The sequence below is a fragment of the Sebastes umbrosus genome, chromosome 14, assembly GCF_015220745.1.
Source record: "Sebastes umbrosus isolate fSebUmb1 chromosome 14, fSebUmb1.pri, whole genome shotgun sequence".
NCBI classification, from domain to species: domain Eukaryota; kingdom Metazoa; phylum Chordata; class Actinopteri; order Perciformes; family Sebastidae; genus Sebastes; species Sebastes umbrosus.
Window position 1 is genome coordinate 12,175,428 of NC_051282.1, and position 24,740 is coordinate 12,200,167.

General features: G+C 40.1%; 1 protein-coding gene across 2 annotated transcripts in view; it reads right to left on the reverse strand.

Moving 5' to 3' along the window:
* Nucleotides 1-870: 870 nt before the first annotated feature.
* The window catches only part of usp43b (ubiquitin specific peptidase 43b), a 98,810-nt gene continuing 74,940 nt past the window's right edge, over nt 871-24,740 (reverse strand). Inside the window, exons 9-16 of one of the 2 annotated variants that reach the window (XM_037791899.1) lie at nt 21,360-21,463; nt 17,423-17,500; nt 17,198-17,327; nt 9,494-9,836; nt 8,217-8,375; nt 7,483-7,656; nt 2,772-3,893; nt 871-1,156 (exon numbers count right to left, since the gene is read on the reverse strand). In XM_037791899.1, the coding sequence (XP_037647827.1) occupies nt 1,146-1,156; nt 2,772-3,893; nt 7,483-7,656; nt 8,217-8,375; nt 9,494-9,836; nt 17,198-17,327; nt 17,423-17,500; nt 21,360-21,463 (2,121 nt within the window). In that variant the 3' untranslated portion in view covers nt 871-1,145. Of the gene's footprint in view, nt 1,157-2,721; nt 3,894-7,482; nt 7,657-8,216; nt 8,376-9,493; nt 9,837-17,197; nt 17,328-17,422; nt 17,501-21,359; nt 21,464-24,740 lie in introns of those variants that run through there. The other variant, XM_037791898.1, reaches the window with a different exon arrangement.

The window sequence follows — 24,740 nt, forward strand, 5'->3', positions numbered from 1 at the left end:
AACGCCACTAATTTCTTTAACGCAATCGATCTTTTTGAGGTTGTAGCGGGCTCAATTTTTAAAGCTAGAGTGAAGATACTGTATCATACGAAACTAGAAAAAAATCTAAGGAATACATTGGTACCAACCATGTCATACTAGCTTGTCGAGAAGGAGGTTACATAACGCTCCAAACTTGCGCTAAATTTTGGCGAGGAAAAACTGTCATAGCCATTTTCAAAGGGATCCCTTGACCTCTTAATTTGCGATTTATCGTGGAACCATGGCGATGCTAACTTCCTGGTTAGCCTACAAAAATACGTCATCCCTGGAGCGCTCTACAGCTACATATGCAGGTTTTTCAACAAACTGGCAACCACTTGTTGTGAAGTGAATGCAGTGGAACGGGGGAGGAAAAGTGCGACACCTAGTGGCTGAATGTTATCAATAGCACCTTTAAAGTTCACATTTAGTATCTAGGAGATTCCCCAAACCTCTCGCACTGATTAATAATCTGTTGGTTGCAAGTTGTAGATTAATTGTTTTATCAATCAATATCTGAAAGACACAAAAAAATGCTTTTTGCCAGTTTTGGTGCAGTGTTATTGTTCCTTCATTAGCAATGTCACTTAGCATGTAGCAAAACATGGATTTTTTTTTTTTAAAGAAAGTGCATCTGTAATATAACATGAAAGTGATAAATGACAAAGCAAATGATGTATGTAGTTATAGCAGCCAATTTACAGTGCAGGTGTTAGTACGTTTTGCAGTGTTTAACAATTTGACATGTTTTAGCCCATGTAACGGATGATGCTTTTATGAAGGTATTATGGGCTAAAAACATGCAAATTCACCAAATCACCCTCTGCTTTTCAAATATGGATCATAAACCCCCAAAATAAAACCTTGTATTACCAGTCGACTGCTTCGTAAAACAAAAAGAGGAAAAGTAAAATCACATCACAGCAGTTATTTCTCCTCAGTAAATTCAACTCTGCATAGATTTAGTTTAAGACACACACAGGTAAGAACTTATAACAGTACTATGAAGGGGAGCGAGAGGATATACTTTGTTTCCAGCGATGCTTCCTGCTGGGAGCTTCTGTGGGTTGCCGAGCGTAGAAATCAGTAGAGAGGTCCTAGTGTTCAACAGTCATTCTGGGCTGTCACAGAGGCACTTTAAAAGAAATACAAACGTCAGTCACATGGTAATCAGTCACTGAAGTTCTCATTAGGATTAACATTAATGTTAAAAATAAAACAGCCTGACTGTCTTCCACTTATTCTGTAAAACTGAACTCAAACACCCACACAGTCAGTTGCTGCATTACAGCAGCAGGGAAGCTTCACAATCAAATCCTGTTTACATCGTCATTATTTCTTTTTTTTTAACAAGCGTTTAACACAAAGCTGATGTGCTAGACTTGCTGACACCAGAAACAAAACTTCAACTCTGTGCTGTAATTTGTTCCTATTTGTGCTTGACAACAGCCAAACAGAAAAAACATCAACAGCTTTTATAATTCTGCGTCTAGCATAGGAACCTAGCTTAAAGGGCAGGTCCATTATTTTTTTTGAGGTTTTTATATCATTCTGTAGCTTCACAGTGATGTTCCTTATGTATTCAAATTCAAACATAAAAATTTTGGTCAAAGTATGTGTGTTTGGCTGGACCGCAGAGGGCCAGCCCTACAAACGCCAAAGTCTGTCACTAAGTGACTGACTGAGTGATGAAGTTACACGATTGGTTGCCCGAGTGTTGGAGTTTCCTCATTGGCCGTTGCTCTTTCAAAATTAAAAGGTGGGAACAGTCCTTTATGCAAATGAGCTTATCCAGCGCGACGTGTCCGGCTCATGAAACTTGGACCAAGCTGTCAGACTAGGCGATCTAGTTCTACAATGACACCAGATTCAGCAGCGGCATAGCCTATGGTGGATTGTTTAGACGGAATATAGACATGACCGATGACTATTTGTGTACCAATTCAGCCACAAATTTACAGACTGACCATACACGGTCCAGACATATTCTCAGTTTTGACCGAGTCTTGTTTAGTGTAAAAATGCTATTTTCCCCAAGTCCTTCTAAAAACTTTTCCCCACGTGACCTGACGTAGGTTTCTGCATGATGCTACATGTACAGTATACTGTATATACATCCTTATAGTCAGTATACAGTAACTTAGATGGCGGTTGGCACGCTCCCTGTTTGAAGAAGCCGACAGGAGGCACAGAAGCTAAGCAATGTACTGTTGTGTGGATGCTACAGTACGTTAGTTAGGATCCAAAAATCACACAATAACACAAACTTTTTATAAAGGTAAAATGACTGTTTTGTGAATGGAGTCTGGTCTGGTCTGGTCTGGTCTTGAAGCCCGTGATATATCGGCTTCAGTCCCCCGTCGGAAAGGGCTGTCTGATGGCGAGGTAAAACGGTGACAATATTCTAAATATAACAGACTCTTTACCTCACCGTCAGACAGGCCTTTCTGACGGGGAACTGAAGCTGTTATATTGCGGTCTTCAAGACCAGACCAGACTCCATTCACAAAACAGTCATTTTACCTCACCAAATGTGGGAGTATACATACAAACCCACTTCAAAAAACCCAAACTAACCATTTAAGTTTGCACAGCTAACTTTGACTAAGCTTATTGATTAGCTCACTGTGGTAACCTACATCACTGCTTTTTGTTAACGGCCGAGTGTGTGTTTCCATTTAAAAAAACTGAACAGAACATGGATGGATCCGCCCTTTAAAAACAGGATTCAGGGTCAGGTGTGTGCCTACCCAGGGAGGTGGTACTGTATCGCGTCCGCTGTAGAGTGGCGTAGCTGGGCTTGTCTGACAGCAGGATGCGGTGTGCTGGAGGGGCCACTATTTCCCCGTTCCTCTGCAGGGAGGCACACCTGCGAAATGTCAAATCCAGCCTCGTCTGGATGTTACTGGAGCTGTGAGCGCGCTTAATGTCTACGGGGTCGTGGATCCCGGCCTTTCCGTTGACTAGCTGTACTTTGCCGTTACGGGTGTCGCAGCTCGGGATGACGTTGGCCTTCCTCTCTTCCGGTGCCGCCGTGGTCAGCGTTCCATTGGAGAGGGACAGCTTGGCTAAATTACTGCATGCCAGTTTCCCCAGCTGTCCGTTCATACGTCGGTCTTGCCCCTTGATTGGGGACCCAGGAATGTCTTTCTTCATGAAACCAGGTTTGAAAAAAGACAAGAGGCTGTCGTGGCTGCGACCCTCCTGCCCCCTCCTGTCCTCAGGTTGAACGGCCATCTGTAGCAAGTCTTTTTGTGTCCTGGAGGTCGTCCCTGTCTGGACCTTGGTCCTTCTCAGTGTGGAATCTCTGCTTGGAGGTGCACTGTGGCTGATAAGATCCACTAGAATGGCCCCTCTCTGGAGCTGGAGGTCCAGGGTCCTGCCGTGGTCCTGCCTTGCTCTCTTAGATGACCTCTGCCTCAGAGAACCATCATCCCTGGCTTTGACGTTGCTACTGTTACCGACTCCCTGGCTCATGCTTCTCTCCACACAAGCTCTGCTCTGTCCCCCTGGTATTTTGGGGGAGTAACAGGTGTCGGAGCCGGGTTGGTCTGTATAACTAAGACTGCTACCGCTGGGTGAGCTGCAGTCCTGTCCTACTTCAAAGGCTCTTCCATGGGCACTCCTTTGTGGTGGGGTGGCCACCAGTGTTATGATCGGGTCTTTGGTACATCGTGGGCGGCGCCCAGACTCCAGGTACTCCACCAGCTCCCCGGACTGGGTCTGGGCTGGGTTTCTAATGCGGTCCTTGGAGCCAAAAGACCAGCGCAGTGGCAGAACTTTGCTCAGAGTCTCCTTGGGCTTTGTTGGTGACCTCATGCTTACACTCCTGCCTTGGCTCGCACGCACAAACGGCTTGGCTTCAAACCCATCTAGAGGAAAAGACATGACATGTTACTACTACTACTACTATTTAAACTAAGGTATACTTGTATTATGTTTAGAATCAATTGTCACAGCTAGTGAAATATTGGTGATATTGTATGGAAATACATAAAGTACACAAGCATTAAAACAGTGACGGCGCCAGAGATTTTCTTTTACTGGTGCTATGGGGTTGCTCTAGTGGGATTTCCCACTAATGTGCCAGTCGCCACAGTTTAATTTCTACTTCAACAAATTTCACACAGTATAAATATTTATATTTATATATATTTTATCATAAAATATGACGACAGACATTCGAAGTTTCATCCGAAAACCTCAATAGAAGCTTTGAATGTAAACTAGAATTACTGCCTCACGGTTGTACGCCTCCGCCAACCAGTCAAGTTGCAATTTACATCCATGTCTGTCCAAAATGTCATCACTGAGTGAGGTCACAATCACCTTGACCTTTGACCACCAAAATCTAATCAGTTCATCCTTGAGTCCAAATGGACTGCGTACGTACGGACAAGACAAAAACATAATGCCCGCGGCTACAGCTGTCACCGGTGCGGAGGCTATTACAGCCCTAATAAATATGCAATGCAGCTTGTTTCTTGTTTTGGAGTGAGCGGTGAGCGATTTGAGAGGAGCGTAGTGGCCTGGAGCAGTTTTGAGCAGAGGGAACAAACACCTCCATGAGCGAGGAGAGGAAATTATCATCGCTCCAATGTTCTCCAGACACTGTGGAATTTTGATGTGTTCTGTGACTTTTTCTCTCCCCTGACCCGCCGTAAATCCCCCATCACATTTGACTCTCAAAAACACACTCGATAGTATTCTAAGGCATTCAAAATGAAAAATTATATATAAACCAATAAACCACAGAAATTTCTGGGGATTGCTATGTTTATCCTCGGGGTAGATACAGCACCCGAAGCCCTTGCCTGGCGCCGCCTACGCATGAAAATGAGTTGAGGATGAAATATTTCATAATTTAAGAACATTTAAATTCACTTTGATGCAAAAAAGACACTTAGATTATATTAATTTAACACACATTTGGGATTAAATGTAGTAGGTAGGCAGGCGGTTCAGGAGCAGTGTTTCTGTGGGGGAGAGTAACTTCCTTTGGTGTGGACTTCAGAAATTTGCAGACATTTTACATGCACAAAAAACTATATAACTCACTAAAGGAGAGGGAAAAAGCACAAAAGCATAATAGGTCCTCTTTAAGATGTTCATGAAATCAAACTCCGTTTTTGATTCTATTCTATATGTAGAGCATTTTTTCAGCAGTAGCCTTTCAATGCATTTACAAATCAATCAAATTTATTTATAAAGCAAACTGAAAAACAGCCCACATTGACCAAAGTGCTGTACAGACCAGAGCAGGTAGCTAAAATAACAAATAAAAGAAACACCGACGTAAACATCAATGTACACAGCTCATAGGCACAACTAAAAATAACATCGGCACATGTCAAAAATCAGCCACATCAGGAGGATTCAAACACTAGTGAGTAAAAGTATGTTTTGAGCGTGGACAGTCAGGAGCCCCAAGTTAGCGGACCTGAGGGACCTGGAAGTAGAATAAGGAGTTAGGAGGGGTCAGTATTTTTATAGACAAACAGGAGAACCTTAAAATCAATTCTGAACCGCACTGGCAGCCAGTGGAGAGAGGTTCAGAAAAGAGGTAATATGGACCTCCTCCGGGTACCTGACAGGCGTTTTGGACCAGTTGCAGGCGGGAGAGAGACGGCTGACTAATCCCAGTATACAGGGAGTTAAAGTAGACCAAGCGGAAGGATATAAAAGACGTGAATAACTTTCTCATGATCTTTGATTGAATGAGAGAAACTGCTTGGCAAAGCTGGAAAAAAAGGCTTTACTACTGACCTGCTTGTCAAACTTAGAGTTGGAGTCAAATATCACACCAAGGTTTACATTCTGTAACTATCGCTCTATATAGTTGTTTTCACTGTTAGCGGTGGAGTCTGCCATTCCTGCCCTGGATTCAAATTGTTTTCATACACAGGACAGAAGAGAGATAGATGAAGAGCTTCAGGTGACAGGCTGCACACTCAGCAAAATAACCAACTCTCTGTGCCCTGCTGCTGTGTGCATGAAAGAAGATCTTTTTGACTGACTTCTTTACTAAAACATGAGTTTGTTTGGCTGCACTGCACACAGATACACCAGCCGCTCTACTTCTGAAAAAGTAGCTGGGCAACGAGTATTTGCTATAGTATTAAATCACACTTTCTATTACCACCATTAACTAATTGACTGAAATCATTATACCTTTAGAATACTTGTTTTTTAGAATAAGTGTTTTCTATATGCAGCAATGTCAAGAATTAAAAGAATTAACACATACTAGACACGCTACTCCAGGTCTCCCGTTTTTCATTGCCCTCTTCCGGTTTTCTCCTGGGGTCACAATTCTCCCGTATTTCTCCTGATTTTTTACAAAGTTTCACACTTTTTATTTCCTTATCTTAGCCTGTTTCTGGAACTGAACAGTATGTATAATCCCTACTGTCAATTCACCATGTTTTTATCTAACGAAATATTCTGCTCAGTCCATCTTTGTTGGCGTTTAGCCTTTCAAAAACAACATATTCACTGTGGTCAGAAAACAGTTTGTGCTCCCACCCACAACACACAAAGAAAGGACGCACCTGTAGTAGCAGGGTGACGGGGTTTAGGGTGATGTCGTCATAAAATATGACAACAGACATTCGAAGTTTCATCCGAAAACCTCAATAGAAGCTTTGAATGTAAACTAGAATTACCGCCTCATGATTGTATGCCTCCGCCAACCAATCAAGTTGCAGTTTGCATCCATGTCTGTCATCATTTTATCCTGTTAGACTATTGTGTGAAACTGCGATAATATAGCATTTGAATTATTGAGTTATAGCCAAAAATGTGTTTTGTGAGGTCACAGTGGCATTGACCTTTGACCACCAAAATCTAATCAGTTCATCCATGAGACCAAATGGACTACGTACGCACGGACAGCAACAAAACATAAAGCCTCCGGCCACAGCGGTCACCGGTGCGGAGGCTGTTACAGCCCTAATAAATATACATTGCGGCTTTCAGCTTTGAGCAGAGGGAACAAACAGCTCCATGAACGAGGTGAGGACATTTAATAATCCCTACTGTTTCCACACGGACGACGATAGTGCAGAAAGCGGAAGAGAGCAGTCTATGCTCACGACACAGCGCAGTTTGAGCTCATGTTTAAGCTGCGCCACAGCGCGCAGCATTCAAAGTTGGGCTTTGCTCGATGCAGCGAAAAGCCGGTGTGGCGGATGAATCTTAGTTTATGCCAGAGATTCCCACCAGAGGGGCGAATTATTCAGTTTTTTTTCCTGGGAGTTAAAGGTAAAATCAAAAGTTTAACATAAAAATGCTGCTGCAGTGAACTTATTATTTAGATTTTTCACTCTTTTAAAGTCACCAGAATGCAGGAAACAAAGACTCTGAAACTTTCTGGGGGAGGACCTCCAGCCCCGCTTTGGTTTTGAAATCCTCCCTTTTTTTTAAGGTCTCAATGTTGGCAAGTATGCTCCAGGTACCTACTTGTTTCTACTGTTTTGTTGGGTTCGTCTCCAAACACTGGCAGCTCAGGAGACTCTGGGGCCTGTATGGGTCCCGGAGGTCCAGGGATGGGTCCTCCTGACACCACGCTGCCCCTCTTACTGTCCCCCGCCAGCCGGACCAGCCAGTGATCAGACGTGGAAGAGCTGGTGGAACCTGTGAAAAGGAGAAAAGGAGATGTGTTTTTTTGCATATCAATTTATCCAAAAACAAGCCATGTGCAGAGTGACAGAAGGCGTTCCACATTTACACCTACTGCCTTCACAAAAATCATAGTGAGATCCACACTGCAAAATGAAATCTTCGTGATCACAGGATATCATTATTTCCACCCATCTGTGAAAACCCTCATTAGATTGAAACCATGAAAATAAATGCTTCTATGACTCCTGGAAATGGAGAGCTTTACTGGCAGCAGGTTGGCGTTTCTCTGCAACTTTACCACCTTCATTTATTGGCTAAAAACTGTAACTTAGATAACACTGTAAATGCATACCGATGCTGCTGAAAAGCAATAACAAACAATTTGTCAGACTGTAATTACAGAAGGGGAACTGATTTTTGCAGGTCGAGCTGTAAATAATGATGGTGTGAGGTGTAATGATACGCCGACATCCCCTCCATTATTTCTATATTTTGTCAAAATGATGTGAGGCAGAATCCACTTGTTTGATGTCAACATAACTAGCCGCTACAGAGGATTTGAAAGGACTAACCGGTGACTGAGGAGCTGGCAGACCAAGGTGGGATAGTGTTTCTTCTCTGATAGAAGAGGATGTAGGCTCCACGTGTGCACACCTCCGCCTCTGGCACCGGCTCAGCACTGCTGTCATCATAGCTGTACCACTGGCCGTCCACTGAGTTCCTGCAGAAGGCTGAAATCACAAAAAACTTAATTAACAAAAAACAAAACAGGTAATACTTTGTCAATGGTTAATAATTGGTTTCTGGTCCATCTATCTATGTAATGTTTATAGATGTTTTACAAACAATTTCTTAAAGGTTTACAAATCATTTGGTAATCATTAAAAATACTAGTAATACTTTACTAATGAAATCAGAATGTAATTGTTATTGTCTCCTATCAGCTTTGATACAATATATAATTTATAAATTAATTATTTCATGTTAACAAACTTATGATAAAATAACAGAAATTATAGCATTACTAATAATTAGTAAACATTATTAATTATCATTTCATTGTTTGTTAACAGTAAAATAACTATTAACTAAGTTAAATTAAGTATCAATTTAACATTTATGTATGATAGTTATTATAAAATGTTACCAAAATCTGATAACTGTATATTGATATCAATCAACATAAACAAACAATCTTGGTACAGATCCCTCTCCTTTGGGGTCCCCCAGGGGTCTATCCAGGGTCCCCTTTTATTCACCATCTACTGTACATGCTACCCCTGGGGCACTTCATGTAGACATAAAATCCACCTCCATTGTTATGCAGATGATACTCAACTGTGTCCTGATAAAGCCGGGTACCACTGATGTGTCCTGTATTATATCTTGTCTAGACCTGGATGTCTAAAAATTTCCTGCAGCCAAATTAGACATTATTATAATTACCCTGTCTGGTCTCAGCAGCATTGCTATTAATAACACTCTCGTCTAGTCTGAGTGCCTTATTTAATTAAGTTAAAAATTGGACCCTGTGATCTCTGTGTAATTTTCCACCCTGAGCTGTGTTTTGATGCTCAGGTGGTGCAGTGCTACTGCGTCCATCTGAGACATTTAACCAAGGTCAGGTCATCCAAACCTATTGCCCTCACAAAATGCAGTCTTTGCTGTCAAGGCCCGTCAGCTGTAATACTGCTGCTGTGTGTGGGCGGCTGTGGCTTAGAAGTAGACCCCACTCTGGAGCCCTGTGTAAAGCCTGTTGTAACTTTGTTTTTGAAAGGTGCCACATAAATAAAGTTATTATTATTATTACTGCAGGTATTTTCTGAGAAGGTGTTATAGTTATTCAGACCTGTGTAATGGCCGCCGTGCATTCCTCCATGGTGGTTGCACACAGCATACAGATCGTACAGGAAGTCGGGAGGAGTCAGGTCAGGTCGTCGGGGCTGTTTCCAGCCCGGCTGGAGAGGGGGCTGATGGGTGACGTGGTTACGGCTCACCATGTGAGGCGTCATGTCCAGGCCCGCCAGGGGGAAATGCACGAACGTGGTGAGCTTGTTCCTCCGCTCTCCCACCTGCCTGAAGCGCTTCAGGTGGAGAATGAGTATGTCCGGGAGCGTCCACAGGCTCATCTTCACCATGCCCTGCTGCAGCTGCTTACAGTGGGGGCACTTCCAGGCATCATCTGGGGCAAGCTGGAGGGGGATAAGGGGAAAAGAAGACAAAATGGACACAAAAATGCAGTCAGTAGAAGTCTCTCTGCCTGCTTATCGACCTGACAAAGCCTAAAAAAACACTCTTCTACTCCATCTCTTCCAGATAATTCAAAACCCTGAACCCCCAATTTTATGTCTTATACCAAGTAATCATACTCTTGTAAATTATGTATGCTGGAACCTTGGGAATTCATATTGATCAGCTTCTCTTGGAACAGGAAGTACATTTTGAAGGTGTTGCCATGGCTACTGCTTTTACTCACTTTTCCTCGCCTCCCTCTGATTACCAACTCTACACTACTAAATGTTCAACAAGGTAATTCATTTACAGTTGGTGACATGTGTTTCTCTAAACCTCGACCTCATAGAGGAATTCTTTTCCTCATAGAGGTAGAAAGTTAATTTACCACCAGCCACATGATCAGATGTCCCTCTTGGACACAATGAATGCTGGATGTCTGGATCAGAAATGAGAAAAGATTCTTACCAAGGTGTATTGCAAGAGAAACAACATAAGGTGTGATGTGGATGGAAGCTTGTATGCTGAAATGAGGGTTGACTAGCACTGGTGTATTTCTATATCTGTAGCTGTCCTGTAAGGACTGTACATATATGCATAGTGAATAAGTATAGCTTTGTATTGTATGACTGGAAGTTTCATTTTGTGCACTTGGAATTAGCATGTTGCAGCATTTATGATTAATTATCTGTGACAAACTGAGAGGTAACACAATCCATGCTACAAAGAAGTCCCACTCTTTTTGTTGTAATGGAGTTTTGGTTTATTATAAATGACTGAATGATGAATGAAAAAAGATACTTAAAAATAGAGATGTTCCGATACCTGAACTTGCGATATTGGCCAATACCGAGTACCAATCCGATACCAGCGTGATAAATATATATATATATAGTTATTACTATTATTTAACAGCTGTTTACTACTGACCATGTATGGATGTAATATGATTACTATCTTTGTTGTATGGCCTGGCTCAGGTTAAACCATTTCTAAAACATGAACAAATACATACAGTTTTACTTGGATTTTCCACTGTGAACTCTCCACTAGCACCGCACTGTTGACTTCCAGTTAAACATGTTGATTTTTTCTGGGTTAATAAATTATGGAATCGGATTGCGCATAGACTTGTTTACTTGCCGATACCCAATCCCAAATTTTAAGCAGTGTTGGACGCATTTCCGATACTGGTATCGGTATCAGAACAACTCTACTTCAAAAGTAATCTCAATAAACAGATTATATGCTGCGTTCTTATGCAGAATCTGTAAGCAACAGGACAAGATTTTGCTTTCGGAAACATTGTTTTAAATTAAAACAGGGGAAAATTCCTTTAAAACATGATTCATACATTTCCAAACCTTCCAAAGGTATTGTATTTGCAAACCTACTGACTGCTTCAAGCCAGCGCTAACCCCTTCCCCAAACAGCGAATTTTCAATCATAGTAGAGCTTCACAAAAGGTCTGTCAAGCTTTGGATTTCTCCACAAGTTGAAGCAGAGTGCCTGGGGCTCTTTTAAGATGATACTTTGAAGAATGTGGATGGTGGTTTCTTTTTTTTACCTTAAAACCAGTAATGCAATAGAAAAAGTGTAAAGAATGGATTAAACAGTGTGCTTGTCTGCTCTAATGTCTCATTCATATGCAGAATCTGTAGGCAACGGGACAAGATTTTGGTATTGGAAGTGTTCTGGTTTCCGTTTGTAGTCTATGTAGTATTGACCAATCACTTTCGAGCAGGCTTTGTTTGAATGCAGGTAAACAGTCCAGGAACGCATTGACCAAAATGCACTCAGGGAACCCACCGGTTATCGCCTGATGATGATTTAGCGTCTTATTGGTTTAGAATTAGCTTGTAAACTGGCTACTTGTGATACACGTCGTCTCTCAACTCCAGTGACACATCTCAAGTTGCTAATCGGACTGTAAACAATGAGCAGCACTCAGAAAAGGAAGTCTTGCACCGGATGTCCGCTGGCTACACCGGAACCCAGAAGTATAACCCCTTGCACCCAGAGGCTTATCAGTGGTCAGACCGATAGCCGATTGGTTCCGCGATTGCTTCAAAGGCAAGAAACATATAACACATATTGTAATGATATCTGTTGTTAGTGCTTTTTAGCTCATTGTGATTCGGGTACTGTTGGGAGACATATGTTGTCAGTGTTCTTGTATAAGAGTTAATCCTGACATGTATAAAGTGTTTTGGTTGCATTAGTGTTCGAGCGATGTGAACAATTTTGAAAAAGTGAACTCAGTGTAGAGAAATGTGTGCTAACAATTGTAAAAGACTGGACATTTTCTCTGAAACTCTGCAACATTGCTTGATGACCTTACTGAACTGCTGTCTATAATTGTATTTTGTAAATGCACAATAATGGGCACATTCTGAACTTAATCATCTCCAAGGTCTGAACATTTCCACGGTTGTGGTGTTTCCTTTGAGAGCTCTATCTCCGTGAACACAAATGTTCAAACAGAGGTAATCACAAAACGTTGATTACTGTAAAAACATGTATTCAGGTTTTCTCTTCCGCACTCGCCCTCTCTTGGGTTGCAGTCAGTGAGCTTGGTGAAGGCTGTTTCTGGTAAGAAAAGATCTCCATGGAGAAATGCCACGCTGGTAAGAATAAAAAAAAAAAGTTGAAAAGCTGAACGCAGCATTTATAATTTGGAACTGAGAAATGCAAGGCGGTTCTTCATCTAAGACCCCCCCTGAAACCCACAATAGACCTGTTTTTGTCTTTTTTAGGGGGTACACAGGATCTTTAGAGGGAGATAGCAGGTCAACAGTAGATGTAACATAGAAGTGTTAACGGAAGTGAAAACAATAAGTGAAAAACTGAAAAGATTAATTTGAGATGCAGCTCAGCACTTTGTGTCAAGTTGTTCTAGTCATGAATCAGAAATAAACACATATTAATTACTTAATTGAATTCAATTGTAAAAGTGTATAAGGGTTTAGAAGATAATGATAGAAGTATATGATGGCCATTTCCCTACTCTATTATGTTGTTGTTGCAGCAATATTTGGGTTGATGTCACTTGATTTGGTGCTAAATTGAACCATTTTTTACCACTCGAGAATTGATAAAAAATGATCAATAATCCCTCCAAAATACCACATTAAGACACCAAGACCTTGAGGAACACCGTCGAAAAAGCCATGATGTGATTTGGTATACAAAACTTTTGACATTTGGAGATTTCTGCAAGAATTGCACTTTTTGGTGATTAGATGGTGATCACTTCTGTTGTGTAAACTGCTCAGAAACCCCCTTATTGTGAATCTAGCTAGGAAAGCCATCCATCCTCTGAATGCTTTAGGTATCTAGTTTGTGGCTGTAAAGTTTCATGAGCATGTGATTATCCTACAGGTCACCACAGATCATTTTATACAGAAAGGTCAAGTTTAAAAAAATGGTCTCACCGCAATGAAATGGCTACTATGGGGACTAACATTAACAGTTAAGCCCAACTTTGGAGCGTTATTTAGCATTCTTCCCGACAAGCTAGTATGACATGATTGGTACCAATGGATTCCTTAGTTAATTTAGTTTTATGATATCTGTACCATCACTCTAGCTCTAAAACTGAACCTGCTACAGCCACTGAAAGATCGTAAAGTCAGCCGTCTCAGGGGTTTGACATCTACATGCTTCCACTGGCTCAGATTATGGAAAACAAAATTAGTAACCGTAATTATGCAGATGACACACAAATTTACATAACCATATCACCAGGGGATTACGGGTGAATAAACACTGAGAAAATTGAAAATATCAATGATTTGATGTGACAGAATTTTCTTCAATTAAATAAAGATAAAAATTGATTTAGTTGTTTTTGGAGCCAAAGAGGAAAAAGTCAGCGCTCAGCTTCAATTGGCAATGTTAAAAACCACAAACCAAGCCAGAAATCTTGCTGCAGTCATGGACTCTGAATTTCATCAGCCACATGAATACAATTACAAAGTCAGCCTACTATCACCTTAACGATATATCAAGGATTAAAGGACTTATGTCTCAGCAGGATTTGGAAAACCTTGTCCATGCTTTTATCTTTAGTAGACTTAACTACCGTAACGGTGTCTTAAGGCGCTTTCACTAGCCAACATTCAGTCCGTTTGAATCCAACTCTGGTGCGGTTCACTGTGGCTGTTTTAGATCAGTGCCGAGTGAAAAACCTTCAACAGCAATATTTCAAAGTCTGCAACTCCCTGCATAGAAGTGGTCGCCCTCAAGACAAAAAAATATATATTCGCTCCTTCGTACACGCCCCTTAGCAAATTTGATCATCAAATCATTTGATCCACTTTTATTTGTGCACTGTGAATCCGAACCAGAATAAATAGAAAACCAAAAGTATCAATTTCCCTCTGCTTTTGACAAAACGTCAAACGGACTATGGTTTGTGAAAGCGCACTTACAGGTCTCCCTAAACCATGAATTAGACAGCTGCAGCTGATTCAGAACGCTGCTGCTCGAGTCCTCACTAAGAACAAAAAGGTGGATCACATCACTCCAGTTCTGAGGTCTTTACACTGGCTTCTTGTTTATCAAATAATTGATTTCACAATGTTACTGTTGATTTATAAAGCACTGATTGGTTCATGTCTGACCTTCTCATACATAATGAACTATCCAGCCCTCTCAGGTCGTCTGGGACAGGTCCTTTTTCTGTCCATAAAGTCAAAACTAAACATGGAGAAGCAGTGTTCGTTTCTTATGCTCCATATATCTGGAACAAACTCTCAAAAAACTGCATTTACATTTTAGCTTGATTTTATTCCTATTCTCTTGGTCTTAAAAGTGTTTTATAGATTATGTATAACTGAAGTATTAATATTCAGTGGGTTTTATTTCCATCTTGTGTTATGCATTCTATCTCATCTTATTTTGATCTTATTTTATCTTTTATAATGTCTTTCTCCATGCTTGTAATATTTTGTGTAAAGCGCTTTGAATTGCCTTGATACTGTAACGTGCTATATATAGTAAATAAAGTTGCCTTGCCTTGTTTGTTCTTGGTGTCAGGGGTGTAATGTGTGAATATGGCAAGTGAGATATAACTCATGCTGTGTGTGCTCAGTGAGTGCTGCATACAAACAAGGAAATAAACAAAGGGAAAAAAAGGACAAGATAATGAAGATGTTTTCTCTTCATCTTTTAAGGCTTAGACAGAAGAACACACAGCAACACACAGAGTATTTAGGCAGCCGTCTCACTCATGTGCCACAATGTGACAAATTCCCATCAGATGTCCCACTTACAGGTTGTTAGAGAAATGCTAATACTGTGATTGCAAGATATATGATTGACATCATTGATGATTTGCAAAGTTTGGGAACTTAAGTGTCTGTTCGTCATCCATACATATGGGGAACTAAAAGCTACACGAGCAGTTAAGGTTTGTTCATTTAGACTGAAATGTTGATTAGTTGGTCTGTTTAGAGGAGCACTAGTTAACCTGGACAGAGCACAGACTGTCAGCAGTGCCATGCTTGAGGCTGCAGCTCCACTCGGTGGTGACACGAGGTAACAACACACAGCCAGTCACACGCAGTCAGCACAACAGCAGTCAATGAGGACTGAACTGTGGATAACTTTTGATTGCTTTGACACAAAATGACTGTAAATTGGACTGCAATTTCCTAAATTCTGATATATATTCATATAAAAATAGAAAGAAAGAAATACATAAACCACTAATTGGGTCATAAATAAAATACTGTATACCTCAATGCCAACAGTGATACATATTGTAATGCTGCTGCATGCTTCTTTCAGGTCTTCTACTGTTGGGCTGAGCTGCATGTTGGTAAAGAAGAGAAGCGTCGGAACAGTTTTGAAAAACTGAACCAATTGTAAAGGACACTGTATTATACTCTTGGTTCTTTTAATGTACACATTAATGATTCCATACTGTATTAACCCGAATGAAAGGCTGAATTAGCTGCATAGTCCCTCATTCAGTTTGCTTTATTTCAGAGGTATTTACTATTAGAAATGTATGGTGGTTCGACCCAGGCTGGGCCTGATGAATAATTTGTTTTGTATAATGATTTTAGAGACAAGGATATTAACAATTTACAACGAGACTGGAAATGATATATTAGTCCAGTTCACATTCTGAATGTCTGCAAAACATACAAAGAGAAACTGTAAAGGCTGCTGAAAACTAACCAAAAAAGTATAGAAGTAACAAAGCTGACTGTGTTATCTGACATTGACAGCAGCACTGAAACAAATGGACGGTTTGACATGATATCTGTTCGTGTTGAACACTCACACACATGATGGCAATATCCTACCCAAAACTAACTCTGTCCTTTACTGCACACTACGCAGCCTGATGAGTACACACTCAACATGTTCCTGCTGGACTTTTACTGACTTCATCAGTCAAATGTTGTTATCTTATCTATTGTCCATGTGCATCTGTGCCACACATAGTGGAACTTGTTAACACAGATAACTATTTTCTCCACAAACATGTTACAAACATGTTTTTTTTCCCTTACGTATTTCTCACCAAAACCACTGAGTGCATCCTTTAGATCTAACAAACATGCTAAAAGCCTTTCATGCCTCGTAAAACTACTGCACAGATTTTTTTGGGGGCATTTTTGCCTTGATTTGACAGTATAGACTGGAAATGGAGGAGAACAATCAGCAGAAATGTGTGCTAGTAGACAAAAATGCCACATGGTACCTTTCATAGAGAAAAAATACAAACTGCCTTAAATAACTCTTCATTACAATTTTATGATTTGTCCATAATGTATCTATACATTCATATTTTACTTGCGTTATTTGAGTTTGATGGAAAGTGTCAAACATGCCATATCAACTATGTCTATTAGTAGTATTTTAGTAAAACTTAAAATATGTTAAAAGAAATCTATTGGTAACATCAAAGCTTCAATAAACTAACAATCTTTTATGTTGTTGGATGTTTTTTTTCTTAGCTTGACATCCATTGTGTTTATTGTACGCATAAATGTACAACTATTTCACACTTTTCCTGTTCAAACATCTGTTTTGGAGAGTATGGCTTAAAGTCACCAATATAAAATGTCTTGGGATGGCAAAAACTGTTGTCACTGCGATAATTGTGCAAAATAAAACGAGAAACAGCGTGTTTCTGGGGTCGTTTTGTAGTGTTTGTCACATCAGCAACAGTATTAACATGACTTTAAGTAGGCTTGATTAGTTGGAGTTTCAGGAGGCTCAGTGTCAGGAGGAAACATGGCTCTTAATGGAGCCACTGCTTGTTGCACGTATCAAACGATAAGCCAACAGACTGACTACCTACCTGTTCCTCTTTGGTGTAGAGCTGGAAGCACTCATCCAAGGTGCAGCTGTACTGTTGGACGTGCTGCTGCAGCTGATTCCTCACGCTGTCTGCATCCTTCACCACCTCCTCCTGGATGTTACCAAACAGGCTGCGGCCCAGGACACAAACAAGTGCTTATAGAAAACGTGCAGACAGCGGTTTGAGAGTGAATAGGTGGAGGCCTGCAATAGAAAGTGTACTGACCAGTCTTTGATTCTGTGCTCCCACTCGATGATGAGCTTCACATGCGGGGGTCCTCCTGAGCAGCAGAGCTTCAGAGCTCTAAAAGACACAAAGGTGAAAGGTCATCCAGTGCAGATGAAGGAGCATCCATTAACTGCTCTAACATTACCTGTTTGCTTTCTGAAATCTGCACAAATTTGTTACATGCACAGTAAATTTTCTGCACCAACAACCTTATTAGAATCATTTGAGTGCACCTGCATTGAGGCTTTTTAACCACTAGGTGTCAGCATTACCACAGTACTTAATGAAGCAGGAGAGACTGTGAATGAATGATGTGTGTGAGGGAAAGTTATTGTGTGGGTTTGTATTGGGGATTTAGTTGTGGATGTTTTAAATAAACAAAGGTATTATAAGCTACAGTACAATATAAAGGTGTATTATATCCTTTGTTTTTGTCATTGCACTCATAACGAAACACAGTTCCCACAGTTCATAGCTGACAGTACTGTATGCTGACAAAATACCAGCGTTGTCCTGGATTCTCTATCTGTCGTATCACTGGCTTCATCAGAGCACACTGTGAGAAGTGGTAGAAAGCTGAGGAGAAAAGTATTAAATGGATCTTGAGTTAAGATCATTTTTTGTTAAACTACTATTTCAAGGTCAAGAAAAAACTTTCATGCTCATCAAGAGTAAACTTTTTTTTTTTTGGTGCTAATGGGCATTGCAACAACACAAGGGAATGCGCAATAAGCAAAGCTCCTTAAATCTTGCACGGAGCTCCTCAAACATACTTTCAAAGAAAACTGTTGGTGATATGGGTTGGTTCACTGAACTATGATGTATGTGACACCATTCACTTGACTATTTGAGAACAAGACACAGTCTACAGCCATGATAGCAGCTCTGTTAGCTGTAATTAGTCACAGCAGTGGTCTGAGGTAAATGCTACAATCAGCATGCTAACATACTCACAATGACTAAGAGATTTCTCCCCCTTTTGTTGTATGATGTGTGGCTCCTGGTATATTTGGAAAATGAAAATAAAATTTGGAAAAAAATAGGGTTGTCAATCGATTAAAATATTTAATCACGATTGATCTAATGATTGTCCATAGTTAATTGTGATTAATCGCGAATTAATTGCAAAATGAACCTTAAAGGGAGATTTGTACAATTATTTAGTACTTTATCAACATGGTAGTGGGCAAATATGCTGCTTTATGAAAATGTATGTATATATTTATTATTGGAAATCAATTAATAACACAAAACAATGACAACTATTGTCCAGAAACCCTCACAGGTACTGCATTTAGCGTAAAAAATATGCTCAAATCATAACATGGCAAACTCAAGCTCAACAGGCAACAACAGCTGTCAGTGTGCTGACTTGACTATGACTTGCCCCAAACTGCATGTGATTATCATAAAGTGGGCATGTCTGTAAAGGGGAGACTCGTGGGTACCCATAGAACCCATTTTCATTCACATATCTTGAGGTCAGAGGTCAAGTGACCCCTTTGAAAATTGAGTCTACGTTTGGAGCGTTAATTAACCTCCTTGGCGACAAGACAGTATGAAATGGTTGGTATCAATGGATTCATCAGATTTTCTAGTTTAATATGATGCCAGTATCTTCTCTCTACTATGTCCACTTCTTATATACAGTCTATGGTATTTGGTCATAAACCAAAGTATTTGACAAAATGACATTTTGGGGATCAAAGTTATTACAGTTCATCCCGAGGGGAGAATGAACGTCTGTACTAAATGTCATCACAATCCATCCAACAGTTTTTCTGAGAGATTTCCCTAAAAATCACAAATGTCATCCTGATGGTAGCACTAGAGGGAAAGTCAGGGGATCACCAGAGTCATTGGGATTCATGGCAATCTATCCAAAAAATTGCTGAGTTAAAAGTGGTGGACAGGCCAACAGACATTGCCATCCATAGAGCCATGCTGTTAGCATGGTTAAAAATAAGCAAACCTAGTACATACTAGAGATTACGTCAATATGTCCTTTGGTATAAGAGACAGTAATTACACATAGACACAGACAGCTGATAAGAGTGAGCAAAGTAGATTAAAACACTTGTGCTAGTAACATTCTTGTACTGCTTGTGTTTGGTTGACTTGAGGAAAGAGCACATTTCTGAATCATTAAGAGTTCAAACACTATCATTACATTAGTTTCTAGGATACAGCGTGCTGCACATTTGCGTTTCAAAAGATTTTCAAAAGCATTTGCCCCCATCAGCACCATTCAAGAGTGAATGAGCTGTTCTTAGCAGCTACACAAATGGAAATCCTTTCAGGACCTTGCCAAATGCCCTTTTGAAACAGCAATTAATTTCTGCAAGTGAAAGCCATCAGACTTGAGTGAAGGTTGATGAAAAGGGTTAAAATGTCTGCACTTTTCAGTCAATGCTGTAAAATCTGCTGTAATGATACACATAAAAAAAAAGAAGATACAAAATTTAACAGCGGCTTCAGAACATCTGTGTAGACGGTGCCAATCATCCAAACATGCTGGACATAACAACTTTAACAGTCATATTAGCGTGAAACATGTGTTTTTATGTCAAAATATCTTCAGTAACTAGCTGCCTGCCTGTCTGCAGTTGTAGCCTTTCTCCAAAAACACTTTATTAGATTAGAGCAGATTTAAATTCCATTAAAATTGATTACATTAGATCAAGTCTGAATGAGCCTGTAGGAACATTGGGTCATTTCAGTCAGTGTTGAAAGTTTGGACCATAACTGCAGTAATTCAACAACAAAAGAACACATTTAGAATAATCTAATAATCCTCTAGTACACTGGTTCCCTACCTGAGGGTCCAGACCCCTACTAAGGGTCGCCAAAGATTCACAGGTGGTTGAGAAACCTTCTTGATTTTAAGGGGTGTAAGACAACTTATTTCTAATGCTAGAGTTGGCCTACAGTATATCTCAGAATTTCATTCATTTCTGTGAAGAACATTAAATTAAATTGTTATTTTTAAAGTTTGGATTATTATTTAAGATATAAACAGGTTAAGGGCACGGTGAAGACCTGAACACAAGCTGTATTCACAGAGCCTTCCCTCTCTGTAAACAGTCTCGTCCTGCATTCAAAAAGTACGCAGTTAAAACACCCAAAGAGCTTACAGAACTATGGCCAAGTGTCAGGTAGAAGAAAACACTGAATTTGTCAAAAAAGTGTCAAAGTAAGTATGCATTATTGTTAAAAATGAACAAAAAATACAGAGAATTGTATTAAAAGTTCCTAAAAATAACAGGAAAACTCATCTCTGATGCAATATTGACAGGAAATAATCTGCTCAAATCATCCAAATCGCTTGTTTTACACAAACTTCCTGCAGTTATTGTGTTCACTATTTTAATTAATTGTGCATTGTATCAGCTGTTCTGTACTGTTATTGTTATGCATTGAATATAATATGAAATATCAACAAAATATGTCTCTTAGTCAGGGATTGTCGGTTTACTCAATGATAGAAAAGAGGGCTAAGGAAAAAGGATGGGAACTACCGTTCTAGTCTAATAATAGAAGAATGAAGTGTCCAGACAGCCAGTCAGCTCAAACAATAACAGCCACTCTGGACTGTTCTGCTAACAGTGTTTGCACCTGCAGGAATATATATTTACACATACAGATACACATTCATGTGCAGAAAGATCTAGAAATGTGTCACATGCATCAGAGGATACAGGACCTTTTACTGCATGAATGGCTATTCACTTTTATTTGGCCGAACAGGCTCTGCCACTGTGGGTGCTGCCCAAAGCAGCAGAGAAGGATTCAACAGCTCCAAATCAGTGCAGAACAAAAGCCAATAGAAGTTAAGAAATGGCCATTATACATGTATAAGCTGAGTGTGTGTGTGTGTGACATCACTCCTCCACCAGGGTTAACTAGATGTTTCATGTATTTTCGTCAGCCTCACCTGTCGACAGCAGGGTGGTGGAGCGGCCGCCCGTCCTGAGGAGACAGGTAGCTGTAAAATGCTGATCCACCCACCACACGGATGTTGAACAGCACTCTGGTATTCTGAAAGAGGAACACAACAAAAACACTGTAAAGCCATCAGGGTATATATCTGTGTTTCATAACAAGACAACAACAATAACACTATAAACTTTCAGGACTCCCACATGAAACCGCCCACATATCCTCTCCTAAAATAATATATGTTTTAAAGAGGACCTATTGTGCTCATTTTCAGATGCATACTTGTATTTGGTGTGTGTACTAGAACATGTTTACATGCTTTAATGTAAAAAAAAAACCTCTTCGGACTCCGCTCAAGCTCCGCTCTAACTAGCTTTATGGTATTATGCAAATGTGTTACTTGGTGACATCACCACGTTACGGAAAAGACGGGACTTCAAGCAAGGCGTTTCAGGCAGTTCAGGAGCAGTGTTTCTGTGGAGGAGAGGAACTCCCTTTATCCTGGACTTTGGGCTTTGTAATTTTGCCTTTTACATGCACAAAAAAACTATAAAAAGTTAGCATAGTTGTGGTTTTGCATACAACTATGCTAAGAGATAGTTCCATGATAGCAAAATGAGAACACAGCTCAGCGTTTTAAAGAAGCAGCAGCAGCATTTCTCATGACTTTGCTGTGATCAGTCAAAATGACTGCTCAGTTAGGAGGAATGTGGGCTGAAACGGTTTTATGAATCCAACATGTGTGTGCAGAAGAGGACTGACTACCTTAGATAAGTTTCATATGGTTTGTGGAAGTACTGACGTGTGCCTTTTGGTCAAAGCAGACAATGTGCAGTTTTCTATACACCAATCAAGAATTTTTTGTACAGACACTGGAGCATCAGCACAAGCATTTTTCAAGCTATAGGTTCAGCAATTATTTCATTAGCATTCTCTATCTCAAAATGTAAAATCTCTGTCTACAACCTGGCAGGTCCTATAGGACTTCAGGCTTCATGTTATTATCAAAAGACCAAACAGTATTTCAACCAGTAGCATCAGATGAACAGATAAACACATTTATTGTGCCCCGTGATCAAAGGGAGTGACCAGGAATCAGGTTTGATCAGTCTATCTATTCAACTTTCATGATGTAGACATGTTTATTTATGCTGTAAAATTGGGCATTTTAACATGGCACTATAGAGTGCTACAGGAATGAGTCCTAAAACCCAGAAATGAGTTAGTATGTTTTTTTTTTAATGGGATTTTAGTTAGATGCCTGAAATAAGGTCGGTGGTTAACACAAGCTGAACGTGTTGTTCTACGACATAAAATATATCAGTAAATACCCCACTCGTGAATTTTGAAGCCTTTATGTGTCTTAAAAAAGGCGGTTGCTAACAAGTGGCTAAATGAGACTACTTAACGTCATCACGTCGAGTCGTCCTTCTTTACAGCCTCGTTGTGTATACTCGCACTCATGCGACTGTGGTGTAGTTCATCTATAGCCTAACGTTAGCTTTTTACTTCTGGCGATTGCATTCACTCTTCAAAAATCAAAGAAATTGTGTTAATTTGTGAAGATTATCTTGCTGAACAAAACGTGTAAGTATCATAAATGTTTGTTTGCCGCAGAGCTTATTTTCTGCAATAATCCAAAATCCAATGGAAAAAAACGATTGGCTTTTTGTCGAGGGAACCAGGGCGATGCTAACTTCCTGGTTTTGTCTACAAAAATACGTCATCTCTGGAGCACTCTATGGGGATTGGGGGTGCCGCTTGGTGGAAGGCTTGAGCCTTCACACATGAATTCATTAACATGTAATGATAAAAATCAGTGTTTACAGCATTTGTTTTGTTTAATTTCCTGTTTCTACATTTTAGTGACAGTTATTTGTTAGTGGCACACATTGATTGGAGTCTTGTTTGTTTTGGACAGCAAAGTATTTAAAAAATGCTGAATTGGGAGTGAGTGTATATAAACACTGACATATTTTTACTCTCTCGGTGTTAACTTTATTTAACAAGTTTGCTGTGAACAGGCCAAGGCAACACAAAGACAGAGGAGGACAAAGTGGGCCATCATGAAATATAGGCCAAGACCTGCACATTTTGAGCTCACAGTGGTTCAGCTTGAATCAACATGTAGCGCGGTGTTAACGTTTTGTTTGCAGTCAAAATATTATTTCCCAGAAAAATAATATTAATAAACCCAAAGATAACCGGACTACGCTCTCATATCACTCTCAACCGGATTGGAAAGCCAAGTTGAGAAGAAAAAAGACAGAACAAATATGATATGAATTCCTTTTTGTCCTCCGTAGAAGCCTGCTTATATTACTCTGAGATCTGCTTAGATTGGAGGTGCTTCAGGAGAGCTTTTGCAAAAACGAAATTGATTTTCTCTTGTTCCAGTGAAATCTAGTGAATAGCTGCTGGCTGAGCTCAAACACAAACACCCACACGGAGTCCTGCGAGGAAAGCTCGATCCAGCGGGATCTTTCTGATGACAAAGAAGACAGCTTATTCCTTGAAAATATTGATATGCTGAACACATGAATCCACTGGAATGCAAAACCCTTAGGGGAAGTTATACAATACTTGTGAATTACTGCCTCACGTAGGCAATATACAGTACTATTTAAAGTATCACTATCACAAGAGACAGTCAGCTGCTGAAATACTGCAGCAGTATGTGTGACAAGAACTGCTTGATGTAGTAACAAGTAACATTTTCAGCGCTTCAGCATCATGTGTTTATGGAACCTGCAGGTATCAAACTTCCCTGTGGTGCTTAGGTGTCATGTTGCTTTTCCAGAGAATTCATCAACTTTTCTGCGTGTTCATTTCCAATGTGCTGCATAAAAAAAAGCTGGAGTGCTACAATAGATGACAAGTGTAAACCCAAAAATAAGTTTTCTTTTCATTACAGTCTTGCTTGGGCTTTGTGGGAGATCCAGTGACAGGCTTGTGTGTACATGTGAAGACCACCCAAAGAGTCCTACCAACTTCTCAGGAATAGTTGTTTTTCCTCCCAAACATTGTTTCACAAACCAGTGGAAAATTCTTTTTAAACATGATATATATATTTCCACACCAAAAGTATTTGAAAACCTACAGACAGCTTTAACACAAGGATTCACCAAGCATTAGATATTGAACCGACCGTGTGCTAAACCCTTCCCCAAACAGCGATTTTCCACTCATAGTTTAGCTTCACAAAAGGTCTGTCAAGCTTTGGGTTTCTTCAGCCTTGGGCTCTTTTAGGAATCATACTTTAAAGAGTTTGGATGCTGTTTTTATTTTTTTTTAACGCTCTCTGAAACCAAAAATGCAAAAGAAATAGTGTAAAGAATGGAACAGTGTGCTTGTCTGCTCCAAGCTCCAACATTAG